Genomic DNA, 16,195 nt, shown 5'->3' with positions numbered 1-16,195 from the left:
TAATTCCTGGTTTTAACATAAGAAACTCTTTTCTTCGCCTTTGTGTGTCCCTAGCTAAATCTGGCAACATTTGTATTTTGAGTCCCATAAATTCTTTCACTCTATTTTTAAAGAAAAGTCTCAAAATCCATCAAATTTAATTTTTTGCTGCTTTTGCAATTATATCATTTCAATTATAATGTGCCACGAAAAACATTTGCTCCATTTAATGTGCCGGAGTTTTAAAAGTTTGAGAGACGCTGATCTAGATACCTGCATTTACACACCCTACAATTAACACCTTATTCCTCCTCCCTCCACCCTCCCCACCCACCCACCCACACAAGTGGAAGCAGGATGCATATGTACTTTTCTGTAAAAGTAGGGGTACCCGACGTCCAGATTTCCCTGGAAATGTCCTCCTTTTGAGGACATGTCTGGAGGTCCGGACGCCTTTTCAAAACCTGGCACTTTGTCCGGGTTTTGAAAAGCTTTCCTCCAGATTGTGTTGAGCAGGAGGGCATCCACGCATGCACGGATGTCCTGCCTGACGAGAGCAGGCGGTGGGGGTTGGGGCTGGGGCAGGCTTGGGGACGGGGATGGGTAGAACTGGGTGGGCCTGGAGGCGGGTCTAGGGGTCGAAAATCTGGTAACCCTATATAAAGGATGCTGTCATACCAAGGAATTCTATAAATAGCACATAAAGTTAGGTGCTAATTCTACACCCAACTTTTGGTGCGGAAGTGCATTCTAATGGATGCAAGGTGCTGAAATGGCAAATCAGTGCAGAAATGATGCAAAAGAAACAGATCCAAGATGGACTGCTTCAAAACAAAATCTCTTTATTGGAACAATCACCCGATTTGGTCCACGTTTTGCCCGTTCTTGGGCTGCTTGAGGCGCATAATACCAGAAATGGTAAGGCTAAATGATTTGCAATCCCCACTAAAATGTACAATAATGCTCAGCAACACTCAGAGGGAAATTTTATAAAAGGTATCTAAAGATAGGTGCCTAACTTCAAAGTAGGCGTGATTCTCTAAAATATTTTGGCGCCTATAATTGCCTAAGTTTTAGTTCAGCACGAGGGCGCCTAAGTGTGATTGACATGAAATAGGTGCCTAACCATAGGCGCCTATCTTTTTAGGCACCCAGTTGCAGAATCTGCCCCTCAATGTTCATAGCAGCATGGGCACAGACTGTTCTCGCTGCCAGCATTTTCATTGTTTATGCTGATGACTCTGTACTGAAACTCTATACTCAGGCCCTGATTCTGCAAAGTGCATCCCGATTTTAGGCAGCTGTAGGCGTCCTACAGCTGTCTAATTAGTTCTAGGCGCCTGGGCCAATCAGGTCTTAGACTTAGCGGGGATGGGCCTGGAAGGAACAGGCCCGCCTCATTTCGACGAGGAGGGCCTGCCAGCTAGACGGCAGCAAGACCCGGCCGGCCAGCCAACACTTTAGAGGTTAGTTGGGGGGGAGGTTGGGGGGGGGGTAGCGCAGGGGAGTCGTTAGCGTGGGGGGGTCTGGAGGGAGTGCGGCTTTCCGTCAGGAGGGGATTGGACACCCTCCTGCCGTCCATCGGGAGTTTTGGGGAGGGCGGCGTTCCGGCCGTAGGGGTTGGGCACCCTCCTGCCGATGATCAAGAGTTTCGGGGAGGGGTGGTGCTCCAGCAGGAGGGGTTGGGCACCCTCCTGCCGGTGATCAAGAGTTTCGGGGGGGGCGGCATTCCAGCAGGAGGGGTTAGGCACCCTCCTGCCGGTGATCGGGAGTGTTTGGGGGCAGCCTTCCGGAAGGAGGGATTCGGTACCCTCCTTCCGGCGATCGGACAGGTAGCCGCTATACTTATTGCGGCAGGGAGATCCCTTGCCACGATTAGTGTAGCGACCGCATCTACTCTAACCCGATTCTCTAACCGGCGTCTATAACATGGACGCCGGTTACAGAATCGGGGTTAGTGTAGGCCCGATTCTGTATAGGATATCCCTCCCGGGCGTCCTATACAGAATCAGGGCCTCAGTGGTTTTCTATCATTTGTAGGCCATTCTTCAGAATTAATAGAGAGAAGGATCAAAAGTTCACAAATCATTGCCATTAGTTTTTAAAGCATTTGATAGAATAGCACAATGTTAATCACAGGAGCCAGCTCTGTGGGTGCTGATCACCTCAAATATTGAGGAAGGGGCCATTTATATTGGGCTTGGCACTAGCAATCATTATGAAATGTTGGCACCTGTGGTGTTAATGATGACTGAAAAAGGGAATTTAGATTCTGGTGCTAACAATGATAACATTGGAATTAGAGGAAAACGTACAGCAAGTTTCAAATTGCAACATAATTGCAATACTTAGTACCATGAAGGTCGAGGTAGGGACATACCGAGTAGGCAAATGAATGTAAATTATTGAAGGTTTAGTGCTGGTAGCCTGCATCTTTAAAAAGTCAAGACAAACTTTGGAGCAATAGGGTGTGACAGTGACGGCCCCGGGGATTAAATAAGGAGACTTATTGCCCGGCCTCATTTCCAAAAGTCAGTAGGGGCTGAAAAAGAAGGCCATATGCAGTCCAATCAAAGGTAGGGCCTGCTCTCGGGGCTAAAATAGAATCCTGACGCTACAGAAAGCAGAGAAGTAGAGGTGGCTACAATAAGTTTTTAAAAAGTTAAAACGTCATCTTGAAGCAGGGACGTTAAATCATTGTCCAATGATACTTAGTTTTTGGAAATCCATATGGGGTCAAGTAAATAATCTACTAGAAAATCCTGTGGCATTATCATAGGATGCTGTATTATTTGGTACATCAATGAGAACTAAGAACTAAATATCTTCTAATAATAATAAATTTTTGCTTATTATGACAGGGGTTGCCATACAACATATTATGAAAAATTGGAAAATTTGGGATAGGTTGAGCTATAATTTTTGGTGGAATTCGTTATGCCACATCTTTAAAATGGAGCGGGTAATAGCCATACAGCAGGGGCATTTTAAGAAATTTAGGGATGTTTGGGAGCCATTAGCAAAATACTGTACAGAATGAATATTGTTTTTTCCCTTTATTCATGCACGTCCAGGGTGGGGAGGGGGAGGGATATGTTATGTTTTCTTATGTTTAAATACAATTGATGGTATAAGGGGAGGGGATATTTGATGTGAATTAGTTTCTGATGGAGTATTAAGTGATGTTAAAGTGTAAAGTGATTATATCTTATGTTGCACTTATTGAAAGTTTTAAAAATGAATAAAGAATTAAAAAAAAAAGTTAAAACGCCTTATCAAATGGTACTACCATACTAGCCCAGTGTTTCTCAATCCAGTCCTCAGGACACGCCCAGCCATTCAGGCTTTCAGGATATCTGCAATAAATATGCATGAGATAGATCTGCATGCCCTGCCTCCATGGTATGCAGATTTTACTCATGCATATTTAACATGGATATCCTGAAAACCCAGCAGACTAAGTATGCCCTAAGGACTAGGTTGAGAGCCACTGCCCTAGTCAAAACCTAAGATGCAATAAAAACTAGACAGAAATACTACTCTTAAGTACTGTATATTTAACTGAATACTAAGATAACCCAGTTCTATTTCATGTCTTCCATATTTATCAATAGTCGCATTGCAAGTTAATTGTTATATTGGTTCCATGAACATAGTACCAATAAATGTAAATCACTCTTGTCTTTTCAGAGGCACACAGCAAGAGCAGTATATGATTTTAAGGCTCAAACATCCAAGTAAGTGATCTCCCTGAATGCTAGAGGTTAACACTGAATGCAGGGATATCTAAAGAGCGACAGGGAGCTTCCACAAGAAGGCAAACCAAATAAAGAAGAGTGGGAATAGATAAGATGCTTCTGCATGGGATCTTTGCAAGATTCAAAAGTTTTGACAGAACTGTAGTGCTATTGCCACTATTAATCTTTAGCTTTTCCAGAAAGCTACTGGATATGGCCATTGTGGCTTCCAGGGAGACTGTCAAAATGTTTTATGTTATGTTATATGCATTCCTACATAGACAGCGGAACGCTTTTTTGTTTGGCTCTGCCCCAGACCTCACCCAAGCTCCGCCCCAGATTCTGCCCTCATACTAGTACTAATTGTAATACCATTTTTCCATTCATTTTTCATATATACACACACAATATAATCTTATTAACAATACATAATGGTTAACCACAAAATTAAACTATGCAAAGCACACTGTATGTTTCTCAACATTCATTCCTACTAGAACACAAACAGAACACAGATAACCCCTAAGCAAATACAGGACCAGAAACTAATATATACAAACAAAACCCTAAGATGCAAGACTCTGCATGTAGTACAACACCCTGAGAAATAGAAACAAATGCATTTCTTTCTGAACAGTGAAATGTCATTTTTCAAAACTGACACAATTCAATCAATAAATTGCAAATAAAATCATTTCCCCTACCTTTGTTGTCTAGTGATTTGGTTTTCAAACCTTCTTTTCCCAGTCTCTGGCTGCACTTCCTTCTGTCTGTGCTCTTAACTGTGTATCCAGGGCCACCTTATCCATTTGCTGTTTTTGTCTCCTTCACTTTCTGCCATACATACATCTTTAATAAATAATATATGAACTGACTTTGCATTCAACACAAACCTGTCTATGAAGTGTAATCAATATGTTTTAAGTTGCTCAGAAATGTGAAACTCAACAAGGGGGGAACGCACCCCCCTAGAATGGGAACAGAGTTTACCTCCCAGTCATTGCAACTGTTTCTGTAGAGATCACACTTCAAGCCAGGATGTTAGTTAATAAAAATTTGTTACAGTCCTTGAAATGATATAAAGTATAGGATTTTCTCCTTTCTTCTTATGCTTGTTTTATACTTGTCAGAACATCACTTAAGCATGATTAATAGAATCATAACTTAGCTCAAATGAGGGGTTTCGGGTCCCGACGCGGCCCCGTTTCGTGTCCTTCATCAGGAGACCCACTCACGATTACTGGAAAACTGGCTGTAGTCTTTTTAACTTCAGTTATGTTAAAGTTAGTGATACGACAACATTTCTGCAATACAAAAGTCATTTACAACATCGGGTGTGAGTAAAAATCCATAACCACACCTGGATGAAAAGTATTACTTTTTAAGGCTAAACTAGAGGAGGGAATGCACAAAATACATACCAAAACTGAAAAGCTCTCACACCACAAAGTGTATTCAAACTGCCAGAAAGGACACAGCAGTACACTCCCGATTTATTTATCAAAGCAATTTCTGACTTCTTCTAGTTTTCACTAGTGACATCTCCGCCATTTCATAAGGAAAATACATCCATTTTTAGCATTAACTTTTAACATTCTGCTTTCTTCTCAAAATCTACTTTTCCCCCACAGCCCCCCTCTGTCAGACTTTGCACCCCCGTCAGACTCTGCACCCCCTGTCAGACTCTGCACCCAGCCAGCCAACCAGCCACCCCCCATCAGACTTTGCTCCCAGCCACTCCCCTCCCAGAATCTGCACCCAGCCAGCTACACCACCCCCATAAGACTCCATCAGATTGTATCCCCTCCCCTCCCTCTCCCTCCTCACTCGTTGTGCACCCTGGCCCATCATCCTACCTCCTCTGGCCTGGTGGCGGCTGCTTTCTTCTGCCGCTGAGCAGTAATGAGTGGGAGTGCACTTTGGCGCTCCTGCTCGGCACTCAGCGGCTTCTTTGATTGGTTCCCATGAATTCTCGCAAATCACGAGAATTCGCGAGAGCCAGTCAAAGAAGCCACTGAGCACCAAGCAGGAGTGCCAAAGTGTGCGCTCGCTCATTGCTGCTCAGCAGCAGAAGAAATTTGCCGCGATTGACCTGGTGAGCAGCAGAGCAGGAGCTGGAAAACTCGCTCCTGCCCACTGCACCTCTGGACCACCAGGGATTAAGTGGCAATTTTTGGGGAAGCTACGGCACCTGTGGCCCCCCCCCCCCCATTCCGATGCCTATGCATTTCTATATCTCACCAAATTCTCATTAATTAGAGTTCTAGGTGGGTTACAAGCAGCATATTGCTACATAGAATTCTGTATAGAATTAAACATGCTACAAAGAATTATACAGTACATGCTATAAAGAAGTATATAAGCTACATAAAGTTATCAAATTGTCCAGCCACTATCCTTGATGTTTCTGGTTAGGTTATGGTACATATTATAATCTGCTGAGAACTATCTGAGAAATGAGACAATGATTAGCTGTTCTCTATCTGGATCTTTCAGTAGGTCTGAGACAAGTTCAGTGGTTTCCAATCTTTAAGTAGGTTAATAAATAGAATAATATGATGCCTTATTTATTGGGCTGCTAATACATTTTGGCCTCAATTCTATAAACAGCACCTAAAAGTTAGGTGCTGAGGAATGCAGTGCATAGCGCATGTCAGTCGTGAGTTAGGTGCCGTTTATAGAATCGCGCCTGCGACACCTTAAATTGGACTTAGACACCGGTAGTCGTCAATACCTTAGGCACCCCCTATTTATGCCAGGGATTTCTTGGCCTAAATACCAGTACCTACGTCCAACTTAGGCACCTATACAGAAAATAGCCCAAGATCTGTCCATAACCACGCCCACTTTCTGGTAAGCACCTTGGACTGGTTGCCTACCTGAAAGTTGTAAGTGTCTACCCAGTTAGGCTCCTAGCATCCAATGAATTTTAATTTTTGCCCATTATCAGCACCGATTAAGCTTTTTACTGTACTGATCTAGGCACCTAATTTCAGGCGCCGTTTATAAAATCTGGGCCTTTGTGGCTAGCGTTTGAAGGCTGGAACAGTATGAGCAAAAGATGACAGTATCAGAATACACAGTAAAAGGGAAACATAGAAAGCATTCAATAACAGTCTTAAGAGAAAAGGAAGGGGTGGGGAACAGAGGGGAGAGAGGGATGAGTGACTAGAAGGACACAAAGGAGTAGAATTTTATGTTTATAATATGATAGGAGCTCCAAATCTTTGTTAAGATATTTCAACACCATTAAGAAAGAATTTTTCATTTTAACTGCAAACGTCTTACATTCCTGGATTGCTTAAAAATTTACTCTTAGTATTCTGGCCTTAAGGTTAATGCTTTGGTCTTGAAAAATGATTGCCCACAGAAATAACACCTTGATTTGTTTTGTGGTTCCTCGATGTGTGGTGCATATGTAAGTTGATTCTGGACTTCATTATCAAGTTTCAAGTTTATTAAAAATTTGATATACCACCTTATCATTTATTTCAAGGTGGTTATCACATTTTAAAATATGATAAAAACAGATAATACAATTTAACATAACTTTAACAAAATTAATATACGTGATTAGACAAAAAAAAATAACATACACGCCTGGACAAACGGGTACGAATGGAAAAAAGGGGGAGAACTACAATGGTTAAAGAAAAATAAGGTATAAAGGTATAAACAAAAGGACGGGGTTAAAACCAAGGAAGTCCAATTCAAGCGGACTCATAAAAGATAAAGAAAAATTTTTAAATCCTTAAAAGGACACTCACACTTGAAAGGCATCTTTGAAAAGGAATGTCATAAGAAAAGATTTAAATTTCTCAAGATTAGTTATCTCTCTTAGGGCTCCTTTTATCAAGGTGCGCTAGCGGGGTTAGCGCGTCGGACATTTCAACACACGCTAACCCCCGCGGCAAGCCAAAAAACTAATGCCTCTTCAATGGAGGCGTCAGCGACTACCGCGGCAGGCGGTTTAACATGCGGTATTCTGCGCGTTAAACCCCTACCGCAGCTTGATAAAAGGACCCCTTAGTGCATTTGGTGCCGAGTTCCAGAGGGTTAGGGCAACTACTGAAAAATAGTGCTTCTTCTAGTATTAATATGGTTCAGGGTTGGGATTGCTAATAAATTTTGCTCCGAGGAACAAAGAAAACGCGACGTAGCAAACGCTATCAAAAGTTTATTAATGAATTCTGGCTGTCCAGTGTTTCTTGTTTTAAAAGTCAATACAAAAGTTTTATAAATGACACGGTGATGGATGGGAAGCCAATGGGCTTATATCAGAAGAGGAGTTACGTGGTCGAATTTTATGGCCTTGTAGATGATTATTTGTAGACGTTTTAATTCTTTTTTGGTAGTACCATGGTAATCCAGACAAGATATGACTAATGAATGGATTAAAGTATTTAAAGCCAATATGTCAAGAAATTTAGCTAGAGAGCATATTATTCGTAAACGATAAAAACATTTTCTTATAACTGTACTGATATGATCATGGAAAGTGAGAGTTTCATCCTAGAAGCTTGATACTGCATATTGTCTGTATTGGAATAGAATTGATATTAATAGGAGAGAGAGGAGAACTATCTTTCTTGAAAGGAAAAACCATTGTTTCGGTTTTAGTGACATTGAGTGATAATTTGTTCGAGTTTAACCAGTCATGAATCTTGTCGAGCATTTTGTTGATAGTAAGAATATCGTTTGGATTATCTAAGTTGAGGGGATGTATTACATAAGAACATAAGAAATGCCTCTGCCGGGTCAGACACGAAGTCCATCGTGCCCAGCAGTCCGCTCACGCGGTGGCCCAACAGGTCCAGGACCTGTGCAGTAATCCTCTATCTATAACCCTCTATCCCTTTTTCCAGTAGGAAATTGTCCAATCCCTTCTTAAACCCCAGTACCGTACTCTGCCCTATAACATCCTCTGGAAGCGCATTCCAGGTGTCCACCACACGTTGGGTAAAAAAGAACTTCCTAGTGTTTGTTTTGAATCTGTCCCCTATCAACTTTTCTGAGTGCCCTCTTGTTCTTTTATTTTTTGAAAGTTTGAAGAATCTGTCCCTCTCAACTCTCTCTATGCCCTTCATGATCTTATAAGTCTCTATTAATTGGATATCGTCTGCATAAGTGTAGACGGTAAAACCAATTATCTGGCCTAGTGATTAGTGCAGTAGCCTGATTACCCATGGAGTCAGGTTTGATTTTTACTATAGCTCCTTGTGACTCTGGGTAGGGTTACGAGACGTCTGGATTTACCCAGACATGTCCTCTTTTTAGAGGACTGTCCGGGTGTACGGACAGCTTTTCAAAACCCAGCACTTTGAGTCTGGAGTGCATCTGTTCAGATGCAGTGCAGTGATGTCACACGATGTCACACGCACATGCAAGCGACATCATCACGTCACATCTGCGCAGATGGACTCCAGACTTGGCCCGAAGAGATGAGGTTTGCATGAGGATGGGGTTGAGGGGCAGAACTGGGCCGGGGCGGAAAGGGGTGAGCCCAGGGTTGAACGGGGTGGGGCTACACGTCCTCTTTTTCAGATGCAAAATCTGATAAACCTAACTCTGGGCAAATCACTTAACCCTCCATTGCCTCTGCTACAACATAAATAAGTATCTGAATGTAATATCTAAAGCACTTTGTAACTACAGAAAAGTAGTATATCAAGGGGCTCATTTTCAGAGCACTTAGGCCCAGATTCACTAAAGATAGCGATTCAATCGCTGTTGGCTGATTCCTGGATGATTTTAAAACAGCAACTGATTCACTATCTTTTTTGAATGCAAATGATTTGCACAGAGGTACAAATCATTTGCATGCAAACTCCCGACTCAGTTGCTCAGTGAGCGATTGAATTGTGGCAGCTCTGACAGTAGTGACAGGAGAAGTAGCCTCCTGTCACTGCTGTCAGGGCTCTTGCCGTGTTTTTTTAATGGCACAGATATTAGTCATCCATGTTGGGACATGTGGAATTCTGCTAGTATTTTAGAACAGAATCAGCTGACATACTGTAGACCCAATTCTAAAATACATGGTGAAATGGACATCTACGTGGTGACTACTAAAGAATGACACGAGGACAAATTTGTCCCCGTCCCCGCAGAAATTCAGTCTCCCCATCCCGTCCTCGCGAGTTTTGTTGCTGCCCCTGTCCTTGCCCCATTACTGTAAGCTCTGCCTTAACCGCACAAGCCTCGAACACATGGTTTTATGGAGTTTGAGGCTTGTGCAGATTGCTCTGTCATTCCCAACCCCCCATAATCCTACATTGTTTAGATGGTTGGCCATTTTATTGTATGTTTGTACTACAGCATGCAGGTGTTTTCCTAGGTTTATATATAAAAAATATTTATTGAAGTTAAGCAGAACACGAAATAACAGAAACAGTGCTAAGAATTCATTTCTCCCAAAACACACCCCAGTCCTCCATAATCTCCATCTCCCTCTTATTCTCCTCAAGGAAAATGTAGCCTCCAGGTTTGGTGGGCTCTGCCTCTGGGACTTACCCATGTTGCAGTGTTCTCTGGTGGCTGGAATGGTGCCAGAATCCAACATGGCATCTCTGCCTCATAGTTCATTCTACGTGAACATTTTTTTAAAATTATTTTATCCAGTCTGTGAAAGAAATAGGCTTTACATATTCATGAACACATAGGCAGCGGAATGCTTTTTTGTTTGGGGGGGCCGCTAGCTCCACCCTGCCCCCATAATAGTATTAATTGTAATACTATTTTTTCCATTCATTTTTCATATATACACACAATATAATCTTATTAACAATACATAATAGTTAACCACAAAATTAAACTATGCAATACACACTGTGGGCTCCTTTTACTAAGCTGTGATAGCGTTTTTAGCGCATGCAGAATTTTAGCTTGCGCTAAACCCACGCTACGTGGCTAGAACTAACACGCATGGCAATTCTACGCACGCTAATCGTGCGCTAAAACCACTATCGCAGCTTAGTAAAAGGAGCCCTGTATGTTTCCCAACATTCATTCCTACCAGAATACCTAGCCTTGGTCACACATGCAGAACACAGATAGCCCCTAGGCAAATACAGGACCACAAACTAAAAGTACTAATATATACAAACAAAACCCTAAGATGCAAGACTCTGCATACAGTACAACCCCCAGAAAAATAGAAACAATTGCATTTCTTCCTGAACATTGCAAAATATAGACAGCAGATGTAATTTCTCAAAACTGACACAATTCAGTCACTAAATTAAAAATAAAATAATTTCCCCTACCTTTGTTGCCTGGTAATTTGGGTTTTCAAACCATCTTTCCCAGTCTCTGGCTGCACTTCCTTCTGTCTGTACTCTTAACTGTGTATCCAGGGCACCTTATCCATTTGCTGTTTTTCTCTCCTTCACGTTCTGCCATACATTCATCTTTCAACTGTGATAAGTTAGGGTGCTGTAACTCCAACAGTGAAGGAGATGAGAAAGATAAAATTCTGTAAACCAAAAACTCACTCCAACGTATCAAATTGTCTAGAAAAAGACTTTTCGGCTCCTGTCCCACTGCTAACCCAGTCGGTCACGGCTGGTTTCTTCTGTCCCTGAGCGCCAACGCGCTTTGACGCTCTTGCTCGTCGCTCAGCAGCTTCTTTGACTGGCTCCCGAGTTCACGGGAGCCAGTCAAAGAAGCCACTGAGCGCCGAGCAAGAGTGTCAAAGCATGCTTCCACTCATTGCCGCTCAGCAGCAGAAGAAACCAGCCGCGATCGGCCGGGTTAGCAGCGGGACAGGATCCGGAAAACTCGCTCCTGCCTGCTGCACCTCTAGACTACCAGGGATGATGAAAGTGGCAATTTGGGGGGAAGCTTCAGCCCCTGTAGTCCCCCCTGATCCAAAGCCTATGCATGAACATAAGTAATATGTTTTTTGTTTTATTTTCGCCACTCTGAGTGACCATTTTCGTTGGGGCTGTGTGTCACACACTTGCCCATGATGCTACAGGTTGATACCTAAAATTTAAACTTGCATAGTGTGCCATTGGCATTAAGTGGAGCTGATCCAGTGGTAGAGTTATGTCTCTACATCCTTTGAATGTTTTCCTCAAATACATATACTGTACATGAATGGAACAGACTACCAGTGGCATTTAGGAGGTAGAAGAATTTGGCAACTTTTAAGTGACTAGCAAGGCCACCATCAGAAATTTCTGGGCCCCTTACTGAGCAATCCTATTGGGCCCCCCACGCACCCCTTCCCCCCCGAACCTCCCCCCTTCTTCCATGAGCCGAATACACACATACTTTTCTGCTAATGCTCCACCTAAGCCAGTCCCTTAAAATCTTCTCACGTACATTGGGTGATTTGGCATAGAGGAGATATTCATAAAAAGAACGTCCGTCAAGATCTCTACTCATAGACTGTGCCATTTGCTTTAAATCATCTTCCATCATTAATCCAAATTGCACAATTCTTTCTCTGTCTTTGTCCTGAATGACATCTGGCCACATTGATGGATCCTTCCAGTCAACAAATTTATGAGCAGGCGCGGAGGACGCATTTTTAAACAAATGTAGTTTATTCTTGTACTCCTTATGTAATTTTAATCATCTATGGATATGTTTGTATGTTTATTGTTCAAATGGTTTTATTTATTTTCCCAAATTTATTTTTGTTATACGCATTGAAAATATTTGATATTGCGTTTAAATCAAAATCTCAATAAACTTGAAACTTGAAACGAGTGCCCGTGAGATTGTGGGAGGGTTAAATACTCAAAACTTAGAAGAATAACAATTTACTTAAAGTTTTTGCTACGCCAGCTTTCTGGCCCATCATTTTTTGGCACCCCCCCCCCCCCATCTGTAAGAAAAACATGATTTTTAGTAACAAACCACACGTCACACATGAGTACCTAGGAAAAGGCAGCATCTTACATATTGCAGTGAGCAGTACATCAATAAACCCATTGTAAAACTAAACAAGCCAGACCAGCACAGATCAATCCTACACCGTCAATCCTAACAGAAAACCATGTCTTTCGAACACACAGAACACAGAAAACACCTTCGCCTAGTATGGAATATGTCATCACAAACTAACCCCTCCCCCTTTTACAAAACTGTAGTGTGGATTTTAGCCAAGGTGGTAACAGCTCTGACACTCATAGAATTCTGAGCATCAGAGCTGCTACCACCACGGCTGGCACTAAAAAACGCTCCACAATTTTGTAAAAGGGGGGATAAAATAGAAATACACAGTTTCAACGCTCTAGCTCAAAGGTGCCCAAACTTTTTGGGCTTGCGAGCTACTTTAAAATGACCAAGTCAAAATGATCTACCAACAATAAAATTAAAAAACACAAAGCACACTATATGCTGAGAAAATGTTAATTATCATTCCTATTATGGTTTTTTTTCAAAGAGGTCAAGGCAGATGACTCTATGCATTGTCACCTCAGTAACAACCATACAAAAATAGACAAATATACCCCCCCATCCTTTTTATTAAACCACAATAGCAGTTTTTAGCGCAGGGAGCTGCGCTGAATGCCCAGCGCTGCTCTCGACGCTCATAGGCTCCCTGCGCTAAAAACCACTATTGCGGTTTAGTAAAAGGGGACCATATTGTAAAATATAGACAGCAGATATAAATTCAGAACTGTGCATAGTAAGTGAAGGGAAGTTTTCATCTCTGGGAATTTACCCAGTTAACTATTAAGTTATTTGGGCAAATTCCTTTGAAAACTGTGGTAATACTGCCTCCACTTTGCTAAATTTAAAATAAAATCATTTTTCCTACCTTTGGTGATTTCATGAGTCTCTGGTTGCACTTTCTTCTTCTGACTGTGCATCCAATCTTTCTTCCTTTCTTTCAGCCTGTATGCTTCCTCTCCTCCACACCTCATTCCCTCCCCCAACTTTTTCTTCCTCTCTTCATGCCCCCTTTCTTTTTTTCTGTTTCTCTTCTTTCCTTCTGTCTCCCTGCCTGCCCCCTTTCTTTCTTTCTCCCTGCCGTTCCCCAAGCCACTGCCGCTGCCATCGAGGAACAGGACCCACCAATGAATAACAGGCCCCAAAGCCGACGCATGCTCTCCCTGCTTCGGAGAGGAAGTTCCGCCCAGCCAGGCAGCGATTGATAGAGACATGATAGAGACGTTCAAATATGTTACTGGCCGTATTGAGGTGGAAGAAGATATCTTTTTCCTTACAGGACCTAAGGCAACAAGAAGGCATCCATTAAAAATCAAGGGTGGGAGATTTCATGGTGACATTAGGAAGTATTTGTTCACTGAAAGGGTGGTTGATCGTTGGAATGATCTTCCACTTCAGGTAGTTGAGGCCAGCAACGTGCTCGATTTTAAGAAAAAATGGGATAAACATGTGGGTTCACTTTGAGGAAGTGTTTAGGGGGGAGGGTTCTTCGAGTGGGCAGACATGTTGGGCCGATGGCCCTTTTCTGCCGCCATATTCTATGTTTCTATGATTAAGGGCCCCTTTTACAAACCCGCAGTAGTGATTCTCCTGCAGCAAATGCACAGAAGCCCATTCAATTCCTATGGTATTTGGTGCATTTGCTGGAAGAGAATCGCTACTGCAGGTTTGTAAAAGGGGCATTAAATTTTTTAATCACACAATTAATTAGATAAAGCATCTCATAAGAACACAAGAATAACCTTACTTGATCAGACCAATGATCCAGCATCTCTCCTTTCCTCCCACCCTCACCCTGAGGTGTCCAGAGTTTCCCGTTTCCTCCTCACTGCCCCTCCACTACCCCCAGGGTGTTAAGCATCTCCCATTCCCTCCTCCCCTCTGTCTCTGAGCTGTTTAGTGTCTTCCCTTCCCTAACACCTTCGGAGCAGCATCAGTGGAGTAGTCAGTCACCACTTCAGGTAAGAGAGCCTAAAATCATTCTGGGTCCCACCTAGGGTGATCAAGTTACCCATACCAGAAGGGAGATTTTTTTGTCCAGTCTTTACTTTAAAATTACATCCCAAAGAAGTGTAGCATTTGTAGTCAATGATTCTATCCATTGAAATCAGTGCTGCAGGTTCCATAATGTACCAGGTTGAGGTTGGCAGAAATCCAGGACTGGCCAAAAAGTCTCCCTTCTGGAATGGGTAACCCAATCATCCTAGTTCACCCCTCTGAAATAGGAACTTCAAAAAGGGGAGACTCAGCAGACCTTGAGTATTTGTACAATGCTGAATTTTTGTGGACTCACTGACCACTATCGCCACCCCCAATTGTGTGCCCTAGATGGATGCCTCGTTTACCCAGTGGTTAGAGCAGCCCATGTAAAATGTTATAAAGTTCAGACTTGTAGCAAGCTTCTCTGTAACTCAGATGGACATAAAAGAAGAGATAGGACATCCAATGTGTGAACATACATTTTATGCCACTTTATTGTTTTAAAACTCTCTTTTAATAGCATATCTAAGTTAATTATTAAAACTATGTTTCAGGGAGCTATCATTTAAGAAAGGAGATACTGTCTATATCCTCCGGCAAATTGATCAAAACTGGTATGAAGGGGAGCACCATGGCAGAGTTGGAATTTTTCCAATTTCATATGTAGAGGTTGGTTTGGGGATTTTTTTGTTTGTTTGTTTAGATGGCTGGCTGTTTTATTGTATGTTTGTACTACAGCATGAAGGTGTTTTCCTAGGTTTATATGTATAAAATATTTATTGAAGTTAAGCAGAACACGAAATAACCAAAACAGTGCTAAGAATTCATTTTTCCCAAAACACACCCCAATCCTGCATCATTTCCAACTCCCTTATTCTCAAGGAAACTGTAGCCCCAGGTTTGGTGGGCTTTTATCGTGAAAGTAATTAAGAGCTTGAGGGTCAATTACAAATAAGAAAACAGCTCAAAATCCAGCTGTGTGCTCTGTGTGGCATAATTTCTCATAGACTTTCCCGTATCTATTGAAATTTTCACCAACATGCAGGATAGTTCCAGCCAACTTTATGATGTTCCAATATCATTACTGCATACAGCAAATTTAATCACTGAGTTCTATTCAGGGGAATAACACATAACAACTGTAATAACTACTGTAATAGGATGTATCTTCTAGCCATTAAAAACATGCAAAGTAGCAAGATTTGTTTGTCTTATTAGGATGAGGTAAAACAGTATTTTCTTAGATTAATGGCAAAACGACTCGTCTCTTTTAACAGAAACTTGGTTCTGCAGAAAAAGTGCAGCCGGCAAGGCCTCCACCTCCAGCCCAGGTTCGAGAGATTGGAGAAGCTATAGCGAAGTATCATTTCACAGCGGACACGAATGTCGAGCTGTCCCTGAGAAAGGTAAGACTTATGATCATTCTTTAAAATAATTTACAAGCTATGCTTAATGCTTGGGATTTTTGGACAGAGTCACTGAATAATTCTAAATAAGAACCATAAATATTCTCATTGAGTATTAAGAAGTGCTACTTGCAAACATAAATGTATAGAATACCTAAATGCTCAAAGGTAAGCATATGCTTACACATG

General features: G+C 42.0%; 1 protein-coding gene across 7 annotated transcripts in view; it reads left to right on the top strand.

The window, feature by feature from the left end:
• The window catches only part of SORBS2 (sorbin and SH3 domain containing 2), a 515,532-nt gene that overhangs the window by 416,673 nt on the left and 82,664 nt on the right, over positions 1-16,195 (top strand). For all 7 annotated transcript variants that reach the window (XM_033943759.1, XM_033943750.1, XM_033943740.1 and 4 more), the window contains 3 exons: positions 3,670-3,716; positions 15,155-15,269; positions 15,878-16,006. In XM_033943759.1, the coding sequence (XP_033799650.1) occupies positions 3,670-3,716; positions 15,155-15,269; positions 15,878-16,006 (291 nt within the window). The remainder of the gene's footprint in view (positions 1-3,669; positions 3,717-15,154; positions 15,270-15,877; positions 16,007-16,195) is intronic.

This window comes from Geotrypetes seraphini, chromosome 1, assembly GCF_902459505.1.
Source record: "Geotrypetes seraphini chromosome 1, aGeoSer1.1, whole genome shotgun sequence".
In the NCBI taxonomy this organism is placed as follows: Eukaryota; Metazoa; Chordata; class Amphibia; order Gymnophiona; family Dermophiidae; genus Geotrypetes; species Geotrypetes seraphini.
This window is presented reverse-complemented; position numbering and strand designations above follow the sequence as displayed.